The 15,666-nt window shown below is 40.9% G+C and overlaps 2 protein-coding genes across 4 annotated transcripts; one reads left to right on the top strand and one right to left on the bottom strand.

Moving 5' to 3' along the window:
- The first annotated feature begins 1,554 nt into the window (after positions 1–1,554).
- pnpla8 (patatin-like phospholipase domain containing 8) lies at positions 1,555–11,017 on the top strand. 3 transcript variants are annotated; one of them, XM_039791836.1, is made up of 10 exons: positions 1,555–1,574; positions 3,006–4,186; positions 4,366–4,515; positions 4,654–4,805; positions 5,152–5,246; positions 5,388–5,559; positions 5,691–5,748; positions 5,910–6,104; positions 9,294–9,489; positions 9,736–11,017. In XM_039791836.1, exons 2-10 carry the CDS (start codon positions 3,188–3,190, stop codon positions 10,008–10,010), a joined length of 2,292 nt encoding a protein of 763 aa, XP_039647770.1. In that variant the 5' UTR covers positions 1,555–1,574; positions 3,006–3,187; the 3' UTR covers positions 10,011–11,017. The 3 variants fall into 3 exon arrangements, with proteins under 3 accessions (XP_039647770.1, XP_039647769.1, XP_039647768.1); XM_039791835.1 differs by lacking the exon at positions 1,555–1,574 and adding an exon at positions 1,587–1,651; XM_039791834.1 differs by lacking the exon at positions 1,555–1,574 and adding an exon at positions 2,355–2,492 and having other exon boundaries at positions 9,736–11,013.
- On the bottom strand, positions 2,249–2,770 carry akap14 (A-kinase anchoring protein 14). Its single transcript, XM_039792431.1, has one exon. The coding sequence runs from the start codon at positions 2,768–2,770 to the stop codon at positions 2,249–2,251; it is 522 nt and encodes a 173-aa protein (XP_039648365.1).
- Positions 11,018–15,666: the final 4,649 nt, after the last annotated feature.

Genomic DNA, 15,666 nt, shown 5'->3' with positions numbered 1-15,666 from the left:
GAAAGAGGTACTTAAGTGATTTTGATTTGCTTATTGCACTTTCATAAAGGGCATGCAAGCGACATGCTTAAAAAAGCATGTCGCTTATTCTATATTTTTTTCCTACAGTCCCCCCAAATGCAACTCAAATGCTTCTTTCATCATATCCTGGTGGTCTGTTCAATGCCCCTATCTTTCAAACTGTATGCCCCCAGTTTCTAACTATAACACAGGTTTTCTGTCAAATGTTTGTCTCAAGCCTGACTTAACATGCAATATGACCCTTATGATGTCATCAGGGCTTTTGAAAGCTCATAATACAACAGCTTTCACAGGCTCTCAAATATGAGTAAACTGACTTTTATGCGTAAAATCGGTGGAAAGTTCCTTTTAAGCACCACTCCATACACCAATCAGAAAATATCCTTTTTGTCAAAGTATATCCTTATTTATTATTATTTAACTATAATGTCACCACCACTTCACCCATGACAAATGTAATATAATACTTACTATATACTTTCTCGGCCATGACAGGATGTTCATATTCCACAATAAAAAGGTGGTGTAGGCGCGAAGCAGAAAAAAAGACGACAATGTCTTAATGGCACTCATCCAGCCTCTATCATACCCCCCTAAAGGCTGTTAGTACTTAACAAGAGTTCATATGTTTTTTGAAAGAGTTACAGGTATAGCTTCAAAGCAATTGCACATGCCATTAGCTATGAGTCACCTTTGATACAATAGAGAAATATGGCTATACAAAGTCGCCACATTGCCACTCAAAAGAAGTGATTTTCAAGTGAATTTCTCGAGACTGATTGCTGTTTAATTTCTCACCATGTGAACAAAATCCTTTTGAAAAGGCACCTTCACATGTATTGACCTTTACCAAGGCAGCAATAGTAGACTTATAATTATCATTGCCAACAGACACATCAGTCTTCAGCAATTGTCACATAGCAAACCAAACTCTGGCCCACTCAAGCTAAGTGATGTTATAAGACAGCTCTTGCTGGCTTGACTGCAAAAAAGTCTCAGCATGTGAATAGTTGAGAACAATGTGAAAAACTAAATTGTGCATTGGCTCATAATAACTTCTATGTGACCTAAAAGCCATGAATAATAGGGAGTGTTTAGTGTGTGTGTACCATTGACTGTAAATATTAATATTAACAGTCTACGGTGTGTACATGTGCATGTTATTGGAGAAAGAGCCAGTTGCATTGCATTAGGTATTGATAGAACTTGGGATTGAACATGGATTTCAACATGAGCTGTTACTATTTCTGTATTTCACAAACACACCGTCCAAGTAAACAGACAATTGAATCATAGTCTACATCAAGCCAAGAATAAATGTGCATAAGATCTTGAAAGCATAAACATACTGCACATACTGTGCGGTGTATTCTTGATATATTTAAATTGTAATTGCTCCTTTTTTGCAGTGAAATATTTGTTCGTTTTATTCCAAATAAGTTTTGTCGACACGTCGTGGCATAAATAAATAAATAAAGACTTGCACTGTAAACAGCTGTCATTGCGTCACGTCCGTGATCTTGTGAAATCGCGAGATTCCAGCTGCCGTGCAGGTAATCACATCCACATCCTCCCTTCTGAATGAAATACTCTATTTTGGCAACATATTTAACCCTCTTTGTTTCGTATGGTAAGAAGAAGTTTGTTTATTTTGTGACATTGCGTAACATTCGACAAACTGACACTATACACTCTCTTAATAAGCAAAGTTAGGCCAACAGCAGCTATGGTAACGCTAACTAACGTTGTAGCTAGCTATATATTTGACAACTGTTTGCCTAGCAAGCCAGCTTTGAGACATCATGAGGTGTTCATGTTTTTAAAAAGGGTTAACGTTAACTATCTAACACAAACGGCTTCGGTGCAATACACCCATATTTTGGTGTCTTGAATATGTGTTTTAACGTTAAATCTAACGTTATTCTAACTTAGCTAACGATTAGCGTTAGCTAGCTAGTCACTATGAGGGCCAACAAAACGCACAAGTCATACCAGAGAATCATAACGTCTATCTAACGTCTAGCAGCAGAACTGTTTACTGGCTAACAGTTTAAGTTTAAGCTAGCTAACGTTTTGTTATTTCGAAGTGAATTGATACCATAGAAATATCAGGGCAACGGGAAATCCAAAGCATTATATGGGATTTAATGTCAACTCGTAGCAAGTTGGGTGTAACTTCTGGTTGTATTTCTAGATCCAGAAATCTTCTTCTGGGTGGTTCGGCGGTTCAAAGGTGCATCGCTGATCGGAGCAAAGTCTTGCTCTCAATAACGTCCGCGAGCCACTTCTCTCTGAACCTGGTCCTGCCCGGTGTGTGCACCAGCCTGTTGGACTCCACTATGAAGTGCACCTCAACGGGCAGAGTTTGGGGTTTGACCTTAGATATGTCCACGACGAAGTAGACGCTAGCTGTCCCCTGAATCGGCTTCCGCGACGTCGGGGTACTGAAGCGGGCCTGGTAGTGATAAAAGGTATGATGCTCCTCCTCGGTTGAGTAGAGGAAGTACAGACTGTAAAGCCAGCAGGGCTTTATCTCCCAGGTTTGAATATACTCCCCGATCTGCTTTTCCCCCACTTCGACTGTAAAGTCTTGTCCGGCAACCCAGTTATTATTCCTCATCTCACTGTCAGGAGAGTCATCCAGCTGCTCCTTCGTGACAGCGTGGTGGTGTCTCTCCAGCAAATTTTTCACAAGCTGAGCTGACTCTGGCCTGAAATTCAGATTGAATGAATCTCGGTCCTCTTCCATCTTGTCTTTGTAACAATGAACAGCACACAGGTCGTCTGGGAACTGGATGGTTGCTAGCTAAGTTGTTAGCATGTGACAGCTGTTATCCTGTTTTTGTTGCTGTTAACAGTTTCCATAGCTACCAGGATAGGTGAGGAGGCAAATGGAGCCCTCTGTTGACCACTTTCCATTTTAATATGCTTACTGTTTTTTGTTGTTGTTTTTTTTAATATATTGTTTGTTGTGTTTTTTTTAGGAAACATTAGAACAAGCAGCAAAAATTGCTAATTTCCTTCCAAAATGGAATTTCTACCAAAACCTGCTAATGGCAGGTAGCCTGCCAGAATGCTGCATCGTTTAACACCGTCATGAAGCATCATCCGATTGCCTGATTAACTTCAAGTTCTCCACTGCTGTTCCGAGTGAGCCAGAAAACGTATGTCGCGAATCAGGACCACACTTGATAGTGTCACCAAAGCAGTAGGCAGCACAGACCTCATCTCCAAGTTCTCCCGCTTCAAGCCTGGCAATGCCACAGTCGACAGCACCCATGCAGAAAAGGCTCTGGTCACAGCCGAGACCTTAACCTCTAACAACGCAGCTACAGCATCATCACCTAAAGCCACCATGAAGGAAGAAGAAGAAGAAGTGGAAGAAGGCGAGAAGAACACAGCCGAGGAAGAGTCCGACATGCAACAGCAGCAAGAAAATCCTTTTGTTGCCACAAAGAAATCCACATCAAGTTTAGCTTCAGCAGTGAATGTATCTGCATCTAGCTCTTCCTCGACTTTGGCAAAACAAACTATGCAGCTGTTTCACCCAGCATCTCTGTCCACCAACATGGATGAGACCTACAAAACTCTGGCTCAGCACATCAATAGTTACTTTGGCACCAGCACACAAGAAGAAGAAGGAGACAACAGGCCACTGCAGCAGCAGCAGCACCACCACCACCACAGAGAAGCTGATGATCCTGTTTCTCAGCCCACTCTCAGCACCGTTGCTCGCACAACTAGGGACCACATTCCTATGTTGTCCTCAGTGGCAGAGGCTAAAAGTATTGAAGCACCCGCTACCTCTCCTCCCCCTCTCTCTCCATCAGATAAGCTCAGTCCTCCAGCAGCGTCGCCCTCCTCTGACATCCCTGCAACTGAAAGTGCAGCTCAGTCCATCCCTGTGCCTGCTTCCTCCCCTAAGAAAGGCTTCACCCACTACCTTTCTTACCCTCGGCCCAGCGTTCAGGCGTTTGTCGGCAGCTACATTGCACCCCTGGTCCCCAAATTCAGAGGTGATTCCAAAAGCATTGCACCTGAAAAAAGCAAGTCTTCAGCAGTAGCTGTGGAAGAGCCCACTGTTGACAAGGCAGGACAGAAGACAGACAGTGAAGAGGAGAAAAAGGATGAAGTGAACCAACAGCTGTTGACTCAAAGAGAAAAGGTTAGGTGCTCAGTATGGCTCTAATGAATGTTCAAAGCTTAGGGCAGTACACAAATCAAATTGGCAAACAATCACTTCTATGATGTCACTTGGTATGTTATTTAGGTAAAATGTGTTGGAGGCTTCATATTTGTCAGATGGTCCTGATGTTTTGTCCATGGTGTGTATTTGTCATGCAGATAATAGCCAGGGTGAGTTTAGACAACAGGACCAGAGCCCTGGTGAAAGGCCTGCAGAGAGTCACTGATGTCAAGCTCCTCACCAGTCGAGTGGAGGAGCTCATCCATCACCTTCTGGAGTTCCCCGAGACGCGAGGTGTAGCTGTCAAGGTTAGTTTGTGTCACTGTTAGAGTTGTTTTTATACGTACCCTGCAGTTCAGTTAAATGTCAGATGTGTTGCACAGTCCTCAAATGTTTTTGTAAGTGCGACATTTTAGTATGTTTGAGTATAACGATGCAACCTTTAGGAGAGTGTGCTGCCCTGTCTGCTGCGATTGCGCCAGGCCAGAGACCTGCCTCTTCAGGGTGCTGTGAGAGAAGCTCTGGCCCTGATTGGCTACACTGAACCAGTCAAAGGCAGAGGAATTCGGGTCCTGGCCATAGACGGAGGCGGAACAAGGTAAAGTTATACTGGGAGGGGAAAAGTTATTTTAAAAATGAAAGAGTATGTGTCCTCCAAAATATCGAAAATAAATATTTTCCTTTAATAAATATGAGTCCACCTACTTTTATATTCACTGTTTTTATAAGAAATGTATGAGCAGCAGTAACTTATTTGGCTAAGGAATAGAGTGCCACCTACAGAATTTAAAATGTACCAACTAAAAAAACAGTCCCAGTACTGGCTACAGTATCATTGCAGTCCAACTGTACAAGACCACCTATATATGTTTATTGTAGTGGATCAAATATAATATTTGCATTTTTGTCAGTCTAGATTTGTAAACCTGTGCCTTTTGTTACAGGGGACTGCTGGCCCTGCAGACGCTCCATAAACTGCAGAACCTGACTGGTAAACGAGTCCACCAGCTGTTCGACTACATCTGTGGAGTCAGTACAGGTATGTTGTCATTACTGTTTTGTGTTAGTCATTTTTTGTCTCTCTTACTTCTTCTCTAACACTGACCCCCACATGGGAATTTATGTAAACACTGATATTCCTTGCTCACTGGCACATCACACTTGTTCCTCTCTACTTTAGGTGCTATTTTGGCCTTCATGTTGGGAATTTTTCAGATCCCCTTAGATGAGTGCGAGGAGATGTACAGGAAGCTGGGCTCGGATGTCTTCAAACAGAATGTCATCGTTGGAACCGTAAAGATGGGCTGGAGCCATGCTTTCTATGATAGTGAAATATGGGAAAACATACTGAAGTTAGTTTCTTTCTAGTCTTTCCATTCGTTTACAACTCTCTTTAATCCCTCATATTAAAGACACTGGGGCAGTCTATAGATAGTATATAGAGTTGCCTGTATCTTTTAATCTGTTTTTGTATTTTCTTTAGGGAACGTATGGGTGAGGGGCGTATGATTGAGAGTGCTAGGGACCCACACTGCCCGAAAGTAAGCAACATGTCTTTTCAGCTCTACACTGTTTAGATAAACAAAGTTTATCTATCCATGTATGACAAAGCCCTCAGGAAAACACCAGCTTGTTGGCGTGCTGTAAAAATATGAATGACTTGCATGTTCCTCTGTAAATCTTCCCTTTGTATGTCCACCAGGTGTCAGCAGTGAGCACCATTGTGAACAGGGGATTACCTTTGAAGGCCTACGCGTTCAGGAACTACCGACTCATGCCAGGAGTGAGATCCCACTACCTTGGAGACTGCAACCACAAAATGTGGCAGGCTATCAGGGCCTCGTCTGCCGCCCCAGGCTACTTCCAGGAATTTGTCCTGGGAAAAGACCTCCATCAGGTACTGCACTGAACTGAGAGAACTGGTCAGGAGTTTAGTTCAGTTGAGTTTAGTTATCGGATTTTAAATATTGTAGTATGAAAAAGGAGGTTGATAATAACGCAGGTTGCAGAATAGATGAAAGCGTTGCCACGTGTCATTTTGTCCAAAAATACAGCAATATGCTCAATAATGTAAATTTGAAGGAAAATCATCTCCATCAACATTAACATGAACAGTGGCGCAGATGGTAATAGTAATTTAAGAAGACACATTTCTCTGAGAGCCCTAGTTTAGTGTGAGAGGGTCATTTCCTTGAAATCTTACCAATCAATACACTTACGCAATAGCACTGCATTGCCCAGTGCCAAGGACAAAAGCACAGAGCATTGCACTGCATTCTGTGCTTGCGTGTGTGTGTACACATTAAGGGTATGTGTGTAGATTTGTTTCACTCTTCCACACCATAACCTTGAAGGCAGCCCCTTCGTTGGTTCATCCTCTTCTCTGGCCGTCAAGAGTCCAAGAGAGAGAGTGAACAGAATGAGATTGAGGTAGAGAGAGATTCCTTGGACCCGGCCTATGCCCCCTAAACATCAAAAGCCTCGTCCTCTTATGACTTAAAGCCTGCCTTCCTGCAGAGAAATGGAACGCTTCTGATTTGATTTCCCATGAAATAAAATATCCTGTCTGTCAGACCAACACTGTCTAAAAGCGTGTTTGAGTATAGCAAAAATACTAATATTTGATACGTTTTTAATGCAGTAGTGTCTCACTACAAGTTTATTTGCCGAAAACCGTGTCCTACTGAATTATGTTTAGGGAGACAATACTGCTTCTCCTGACTACCTATTGGAGACTAGTCTACTGGATAAATAATCTGATAATGTATGTGTTAAAAATATCAGCAATCACCACTGGATGATGTTTGAATCTGATACTGTATGAGGCTGCACAGTGTTGTGATAAAATGCCATTTTAGTGGTTTTCCATTTCTGACTAATAATGACATAGTGCATGGTAATGGATGTTAGCTCTTTTTTCTTAAGGTTCAAGAATTAAATTAGGTTTCGGTAGGAGGTTATTGTATGAAAATCAGGCCGTTATGCCATCTGATAAATTACTACAGTGTTTGTAGCATTAATGTATCATACTTTGAATTTTGATTATTAGGCCAGAACTCTTTAGATGGTCTTTATGGGCAGCAATTATGCTCAAGGCTTAGCTTCATTTAAATAACCTACTTAGGCAAATTAGCCTTGTCCCTGCTTCTAACAAGTATTTCTCTCCCCTGCCATTTCCTAATGCATAGTCCTGGTAGACAGCCCTTTACAATAACCAATCCTAATCTCCAATCCCACTCTGCATGCTCATGGACCTAGGCTTAGATTCTCCTCTGCATTTAAAATCAAAACAAATGGCCTACTAGTCATTTGCCCGAGCCCAAAGCTTTTTCAGCTACTAATTTAGCAAAGCAGCTAAATGTAACCACGACCTCTAACCCCAAAAACGTGTGTGATTTTTGCTACTAATGTATTAACAAGACCGAAATCTCCTCCATATTCTAAATTAGCATGGTAAATAACAAGCTGATATTTTCTGAGCATGATCAGTCTCTAACTAAAAGAAAATTAGCTGACAAAATATCTGTTTCCCATGGACTGGGATTGTGTGTCTGTCTCTGTGTGTCTCTGTGTGTCTCTGTCTGTCTGTCTGTCTGCATTCCTCTTGGAGCTGCATAGTGTTTCATCGAGAGTTTGAGCTACTGTTGCCACCCACCGGTCTCACTCCTACTCTAGTTTTCAGCACTAGCAGTAGTATTTCTCAGGGGAATTCTGCCATTGCAGGTCATCAGAAATACATAGATACACACAAATGGAGCAGAGAAAGACACATTCACACACTCAATATAGAGGTCAAAATTGAAATGTTCCTCCTTCTCATAGCAACCTATTATTATTATTATTATTATTATTATTATTATTATTATTATTATTAGGCCATAGCAGTCATTTCCCTGCATGAGGATGCTGGATTTTAGCAGCATCTTCTTTGTGTGTTGTGACTGGATGCAGGCTAAATGTCATTCAGTTAGGTCAGACCCCAGGGTGAGAGGTTGAGGGTCAGAGCTGAGGCGCAGCTGTGTTATTAACCTGCTGTTTCAAGATTGTGAACTGTGTTCCACTGTTTCAATATCTTGAAACCCCTAAAGGTTAACAGCTTTATAATGAGGCTAGGAATGATATGTTTTAGGCTGTATTTGTCCCATAATAATACCAGGGCGGCAGAGTGGACAAGTCACCCCTAGGCAGACATTTGAATTCAAAAAGAGGTTCCTAGAACAAAATATTAAGCTTATTCAGGTATTTTTACCACTTTTTTTGTTCCGATCTCTTGTGTGCCACACTCTCCATCTCTATTAATCCGAGAGCCAAAAACCCTTCGGTGGTTGGATATGGTCCAAAACTTGACTCGGACACTAAATCGGTCCAGGCATCCATTCAGCTTGATTGTCCTCTCTCTGCCATTGTTGGCACCATTTAGATCAGCAACTCTTTCATGAAGCCAGTAAGGTTATTTAGAGAAAAAGCACGTAATTTGGGATTAGTTTATAAATGGAGTCGGTCAAGATTAGAATGCTCAAATGCAATATGTTGATCAACAAAGCTAAATTCAGGTTAATGCAGCAATTAGAATGTTTTATTTAGCTGAATTCCAGACCAAATTACAAATAGACTTATTTAGATGCAGATAGCTGTTAAAAAGACAGCTTTTCCTACTTGTTTACTTACTGAATAAACAGGGCGGTTTGCCAGCGCAGCACATCTCTGGCCAGGGAGCTTCTTTTCCTCCTGCCTAAAGCTGTGTAGCTCTGGGACAGCTTGTCCACTTCACCTCATTTGTCCCCTACAGGCTGTCACATCAAATATATTGAAACTAGAGGCACATTCAATACATACAAAGTGTCCTATATGCGCATTAACCTTGCTTATTAAGCATATTTGACTGATTAAATGCTGAAGGCGACTTGAATGTTTTCGAATCCTTCAGCAAATGTTCCACCCTGCTTCAGTTGCAGCAGAAATAAGACCGGAAGATGCTACATGCTACAGTTGGTTTACTTTGAGGGAAATTGGCAGATTCTTTACAATTTATTGGAGGTTCTCCTTCCCTTTTATCATTTCACTTCCCATCTGCCTTCTCCTTTAGGATGGGGGACTCCTGATCAACAACCCCACAGCGTTGGCCATCCATGAGTGTAAGTGTTTGTGGCCTAACACACCCCTGCAGTGTGTGTTGTCTCTGGGCACCGGGCGGTACGAGGCAGCGGGCAAGAACAGCACGACCTACACGAGCCTGAAGACCAAGCTCACCCACGTCATCAGCAGTGCCACAGATACCGAGGGTAAGACCACACAAAATTTAGTTTTGCGTGTGTTTGACGTCCAACACACATTCATTTATAAACCACAGATCATAGAGGCGTGCAGTCACCGGCAGTGTGTAATGCACTGTGATTTCTCTGGTTCAGTACAGTCTCTTGAAATATAAACCGAAAGAGGAAATGCCTGGAACTAGTGTCTGACTTTGCTAGCTAAAGGCTCCCAATCCAGCCTTTCTTTTATTTTTTTATTTTTTGTTCCTTTTTTAGAGGTGCACACCATGCTGGACGCACTCCTGCCCCCTGACACATACTTCCGCTTCAACCCCTACATGAGCGAGGACATCCCGTTGAACGAGAACCGCGCCGAGAAGCTGAACTTCCTCAAGGGCGAGGGGGAGCGCTACCTGGAGCGCAACGAGGCCAAGCTGAGGAAGGTGGCGAGCGTGCTCAGCCAGGAGAAGAGCGCAATCCAGAGACTGGCAGAGTGGGCCAAGCTCAAGGCCGAAATGTACGAGGGTCTCCCCTTTGTCTCCAAGCTGTAGTTATTGGTTTGGCAACAGTCTGACCACAAGTGAGTTTTTAAGGTAAGAAGACCCGATAGATTAGGGGACAATCTGGACACATTTGTTAAGCATTTTGGTAGGCAAATTAATCAAATACCAAATTATTTTTTTTTTCACGTTTTCATCACCATTTACCACAACACTAGACAATTACAACTATGATTATGCATTAAAAAAAAGACAATACAGTAAATAATGTGGAAAATTTCAAATATGATGTAATTTGTTCTTTGTGAGACAGACTGTGTCTATGATGAAGCCGGAATAATATATGAATATGATTGATGAAATGAATTACTTGAATGATCGGGGAAAGGCTGGCTAAAAGTGTTAGTTGACAGAACGCACAAAGATGGTAATGTGGCACTGACACATGACCATAATATAAAGAATTAATGGTAATATGATAACTTTAGTTATTTTGTAAAAAAAAAAAAAAGTGATATTTATTTGCATTTTCAATAACTTGAAGACAAGATGTATTTAACACATGTATGTTGCAAAGTGAAAACATAAACACGACTGCCTATTTCTAACACTGTACAGAAGAAGGAACTAATGCACTTTGTAAAATAGAGCTCTTAACCATGAAAATGTAAATAATATTTGAAATAATTATAAATGATTTGAGTGCTCTTGCTAGAATTTAAGAATAAGACAAAAGAAATACTGCTGATTCTTAATTTCACTGTGCTGTATATGCACTTCCAGACACTTAAATATCTGTTCCGATACCAATGGTAAAGTTTTAGAATGCAATGACTGTTTTCCTCTTGGTACAAAGCATGTTCTCCATTGTGGCCGATTACTCAGTATGAAGCTTTTGTCTGAATTCCTCAGCCCTGGCTGATAATAAATCATAAATTTGACACACTTTTTACATTGTGAGAATCCATATTGCCCTGATTCCTCCCTTCATTAGTTGGTGGAATGCGAAAAGAAAAATAAATGTCATGAAAAAATAAAATGTACGTTTTAAAAACCGTGATATAACTTATGTTCTTTTTTTTATTTTTTACGTCTGTATGATTTGTTTTTAATTCTGCTTATAATATTTTTTGGATTGGGAAAAATAATCCACAGGAATATATGTCATGTTATTTATCTGCTTCTACATTCTGCTGACACAAACTAAACACAAACGCATCACAAAGAGCCCCACAATAGAGTTGTCACAAAGGAATGCTAAGTGTCTTCATATGATGAATCGCCTGTTTTTCCCAATCGCACACATCGATTTTCTGCTTTATTGTTTTGATCCCATTGAAGATCCACTGAAATTCCATAGCATCATTCCTCCCAGTCACACTGTTGTTACCCCAATCAACGTGAACAATACGCCACGAGGGAGCATAACCACAAACCTCTGCAACAATGACTGATGTCGGAAAGATATAGAATAATATGTCAGCCATTGCACTTTTGACTGATGCCTCACTCCTGGATTCAAACGATCAAAGTTGTAACTGACTTGACTGATAGATTGATGGCCCATTTTTCTTCCCCCAACGCTAGCTTGAGCTTTACCCTAACGTGGTCTGAATCATGGCTGAGCTGCCTACACTTGGCCTTGCTTTAGCAAGGTCTTTTCATTAGGTAAACACTGACACTGGGGTGACAGATCATACAAGAGTGGCTAGGTTGAAAGGTGGCAACATGGTAGATAATGTGTTTCTGAGACCAATGGGTCTAAATTTCCTGTTACTAAGGACTTCTTGGGGGGCTGATTGGACGCTGGATTAATACATTTCAGTTTAGCTGCATGGAGGCTCCTCTTGGAACCAACAGCGTTAGAATGCAAAGCAGGTGTTCCAGATGCACGAGTAGGCAAACAAAATCCACAAAGGAAATGCATTTTCTGAATTTGACTTGTTGGACACTTTCCCTTTTTAAAAGGGACACAAAACAAACTAATTTACCTCACCATGCCAATAGCAGATAGTTTCAGTCTACTTTGAAATACCATATTTCTCTTCACCTACATTGTTTTGGGTTGGCATAAGATGGCAGATACTTCTAAAGTGAATACTTCACAGCATTGCCATGTAAAGCTGAAACTTTCTGAATGACTAGTGGTATAAGGGTAAGTGATATGAGTGAACAAACCCTCTTAAAGATAAAGAAAGTACAGAATGGCCTGGCAGACAGTGGGTAAGGTTAAGCGGTATTTGTCACAATTGCATAATTTTAACCTAAATTACATTCAATTATATTCCTAGAACACAACACTTTGTTCTTGTGTTGTTACACAGCTGGAATTGACTTTTGCCGGGCTCAATTTTCAGGTCAGATTTATGCTGATCTGAAAACTTTTAACACATAGGTGTAATTGTTGCCGTGAAATTCCGCTGTCAAACGCAGCCCAACATATTATTTAAGTCTCCTGTCCAGCTGTGGGGAGAGGCTGAGTGTCTTTGACAAGCACAGTCGAGACAAACAAATGAGGTGAACGTGAGATTAACTGTCTCTGGCGATGTTCATCCTGTTGGCAGTTTCCTTGAGTGTGAAAGGCCAAAGTGCCAAGGTAAGATGGAGTCTGCCAGGCTGTGTTTACATGAAGGAGTGGGAAACACTATATATATATATATATATATATATATATATATATATATATATATATATATATATATATATATATATATAGTTCATACCACAGCAATATTAGTTGCTTGTTGTGGTGGGAGATGTCTCTCCTCCCCCTCAAGAAGAATTGGATTGTCTGGTTTTATGGTGTTCCTTAGCAACCGTTATGGTTCCCTTCTCGTTTACAATCTTCTCAATGTATGCGTGCCCACATTCGCCTAAAATTGTCCCTGATGTGTGTTATGCAATCGACCTCTTTTATTTTGTCTCTCTAAGTGGGTTTTATGACAGTTGGCGTTATGCGCAAAAAAAAGTGAGCACATGTAAGTTTGCCATTAATATTTTTACTCCTTTGTTTTCAAGCTCCTTCATTGGGCACACACTGTTAATTAGCCTAATGTTCCTGTGCCATCTTATACAAACAGTGAAGCATGCGAGAAGAAGTTTTTATAAGTTATCTCACCATGGCTCTGCTTTGATTTTAACATGTGCTGCCGTGTCAGAATCTTACATAATAACCTGTAAATGCACATATATAAAAACGGTTATGTAATCAGAGCCACCCCTTAACAGGTGATTATAATCTATGAGGTTACAGTAGCTCCAATGATGCAAATAATCCAGCAAATAAGTCCGTCAGGGGTTAGAAGTGTGTATGAAGCCCACCCAGGATTCATGCATAACATCTGTCATCGCAGAAGATAAAATCAAAATCAACCAAAGGACTCGAGGAAAACTCCTATTAAGTCACTTCTCCTCTGCGTTATCTTCCTGCTGATCCCCATCTTTTTACCGCATCATGTCAGAATATGTACACCCCAGCTGCTCTCTGACCAAGTTAGGAAGGTTAGGGTGTTTAGATGATAACAGAATGGTAGCCGGTATCTGGAAGCTGTCACTGAGACGTTGTCGTACAATAATATATCCTGGCCTGTATAAACTGGTTTTAAAGTACACAGTGTCCCAGAGAAGGCTTGGCGTAGATCCTTGAAATGTAAAGTGATACTAAAACATGTTGAGTGTTGTGTCTTGAACAATTCGCTTCAGCTCATTATTGGTTAAACATTACTGTATGATGGACTTATGGAACAGAGAGACAGTAGACAAAGTTGCAGAAATGGTAATGGAAATAATATAGCGCGTGGGAGTATTACACCCTCCGCAGCAGTATGTCTGCAATGCCCCTCTGTGGAAAAAAAAGAAGAAATGGTAGAACAGTTTACAGAGTTGTGTCGCTCTCCGCAGATCTCTGCCAGTGGGTTGGCCAGTGGGTTACACACACACACACACACACCCTATTTGTCCAACAGTCCTGCATGAATATCAAACAAAACTGACTGTGCCTGCAGTGGAAACTCAAATCTTCTAGATCAACATTAGGGTGTTAATTTTACGTTTTCTAAGTCACACCCATGGAAAACAATTTCGCATTTAAGTCAGTGAGCTGGTGTTTTATTACGTCTTTCAGGGAGTCTTGTCTATGCACACATACAGACACACCAACACATGTTTTATCATCTCATATTATGTGTTTGTGAGAAGAGCTCTATTTGTCTTGATCCCAGCCTTCCCCCAGGACTCGTCACCATTGCTCGTTCTAACGGTAAATAACTCAGTTGTGAATGCTAATGCCCCTCGGCCTGGATGAGTGTTACATGCTTTTGTCATGTGAAGAAACTGTACATGTATACCCTTTTATTTTGCCACACGGCGCCGATGACCTGAACATGCTTTACAGTGAGTTAAACGTGAATAAGCAGTGGCAGTAAACCTTTCCTAAAAAAAAAAAAAACGATGATGAAAATATGCCGTTTAAACAGAGGTCCAGTACATTCTTCTCATCACTCATTTGACTGGTGGACAAAAATAGTGAGAGACTGGTATTGATGGATGTTGATTACAAGGTCTTAATGTGTGCGAGACATGCTTGGTCTGTCCCAGATTGGAATTGGTGGGTCAGTAATGCTAGTGTAATGTGCAGTGGAGCATTTGACACCATGTCTATGTCTGCCACCTGTCCTGCGTTGATGGCAGGGAAACACCTGTGTGTCACTGCAGTTCACAGCCAGCGTCCTAAACTCTTAGGCCACCAGGGTGCCCCGGAAATGTAGATCATTTAAGTATCACTACATTTGTTATACTTGCACACCAATCTGCATGAAGTATTTCCCAACTACAGTCCACCAAGATACCAGAAGAGCTAGTGATTAAATTGCTAAATTATAATATTTTAAAATCTGCCAGTCCAATTATAAATATTAAAAGGAAAGTATAAAATGATCCCAGCAAATTAGAAGAAGACAAACCTGGTTAATACATAAGAAATTAATTAAAAGATAGGCCTACTACAAAGACAACTTTCTGATGATTACCACAGATGTTAAAGGCTACATGTGACTTTATTTCAGGAATATAAAGAGCTTTTTAATTGGATACAATAAGGCACAATAATATAACTCTGCAAGGTTATTGTTTATTTCACACATATCTGTCTGCAGGTCCCACTGCAGCCGCTCATTAAAACGGGGTCGCTGTAGTTGCGATTTTCTTCTTTTTCTTTCTTTCTTTCTGCACCGGATTGGCACCGGCTGACAGATATTGGAGGTGAAATACAGAGGTTTCACTCTGATATATTCTCCATCTACCAGAAGTAACGTGTAAATTCTTCCAATGCAGCCGTGCACATTAGACACATATTAATGTAGGTCTATGGCAGGATTGCTTTGAGCTAAAAAGAAAGTAGCAGGACTTCTGTTTATTCATTTAATGTAGGCCTAGTCTATTTATTTTGTAGCCTAAGTATAGGCTACATAAATGTGGTTCATTTGACATCCTTGCAAGAAGCCACCATATATAAGTAACTGAATGCAGTTTTTCTTTGAGGAGTAATTGTCGAAATAAAACTAAACATAAAAAATCAAAAACGTTGGCCTGTGTGTAGCATTGAAGCTGGGAATAAGACTGTATCGTCGGACGCCCACTTATTTCGAATGGGTCAGAAAGTGGGACAGTTTTTTCACTCATGAGTGCTTCGTCGTCTCGAAAGCATAGA

This window comes from Perca fluviatilis, chromosome 23 (assembly GCF_010015445.1).
Source record: "Perca fluviatilis chromosome 23, GENO_Pfluv_1.0, whole genome shotgun sequence".
In the NCBI taxonomy this organism is placed as follows: Eukaryota; Metazoa; Chordata; class Actinopteri; order Perciformes; family Percidae; genus Perca; species Perca fluviatilis.
Note: the sequence above shows the minus strand (reverse complement) of the source record. Positions and strands in the feature narration are given on the sequence as shown.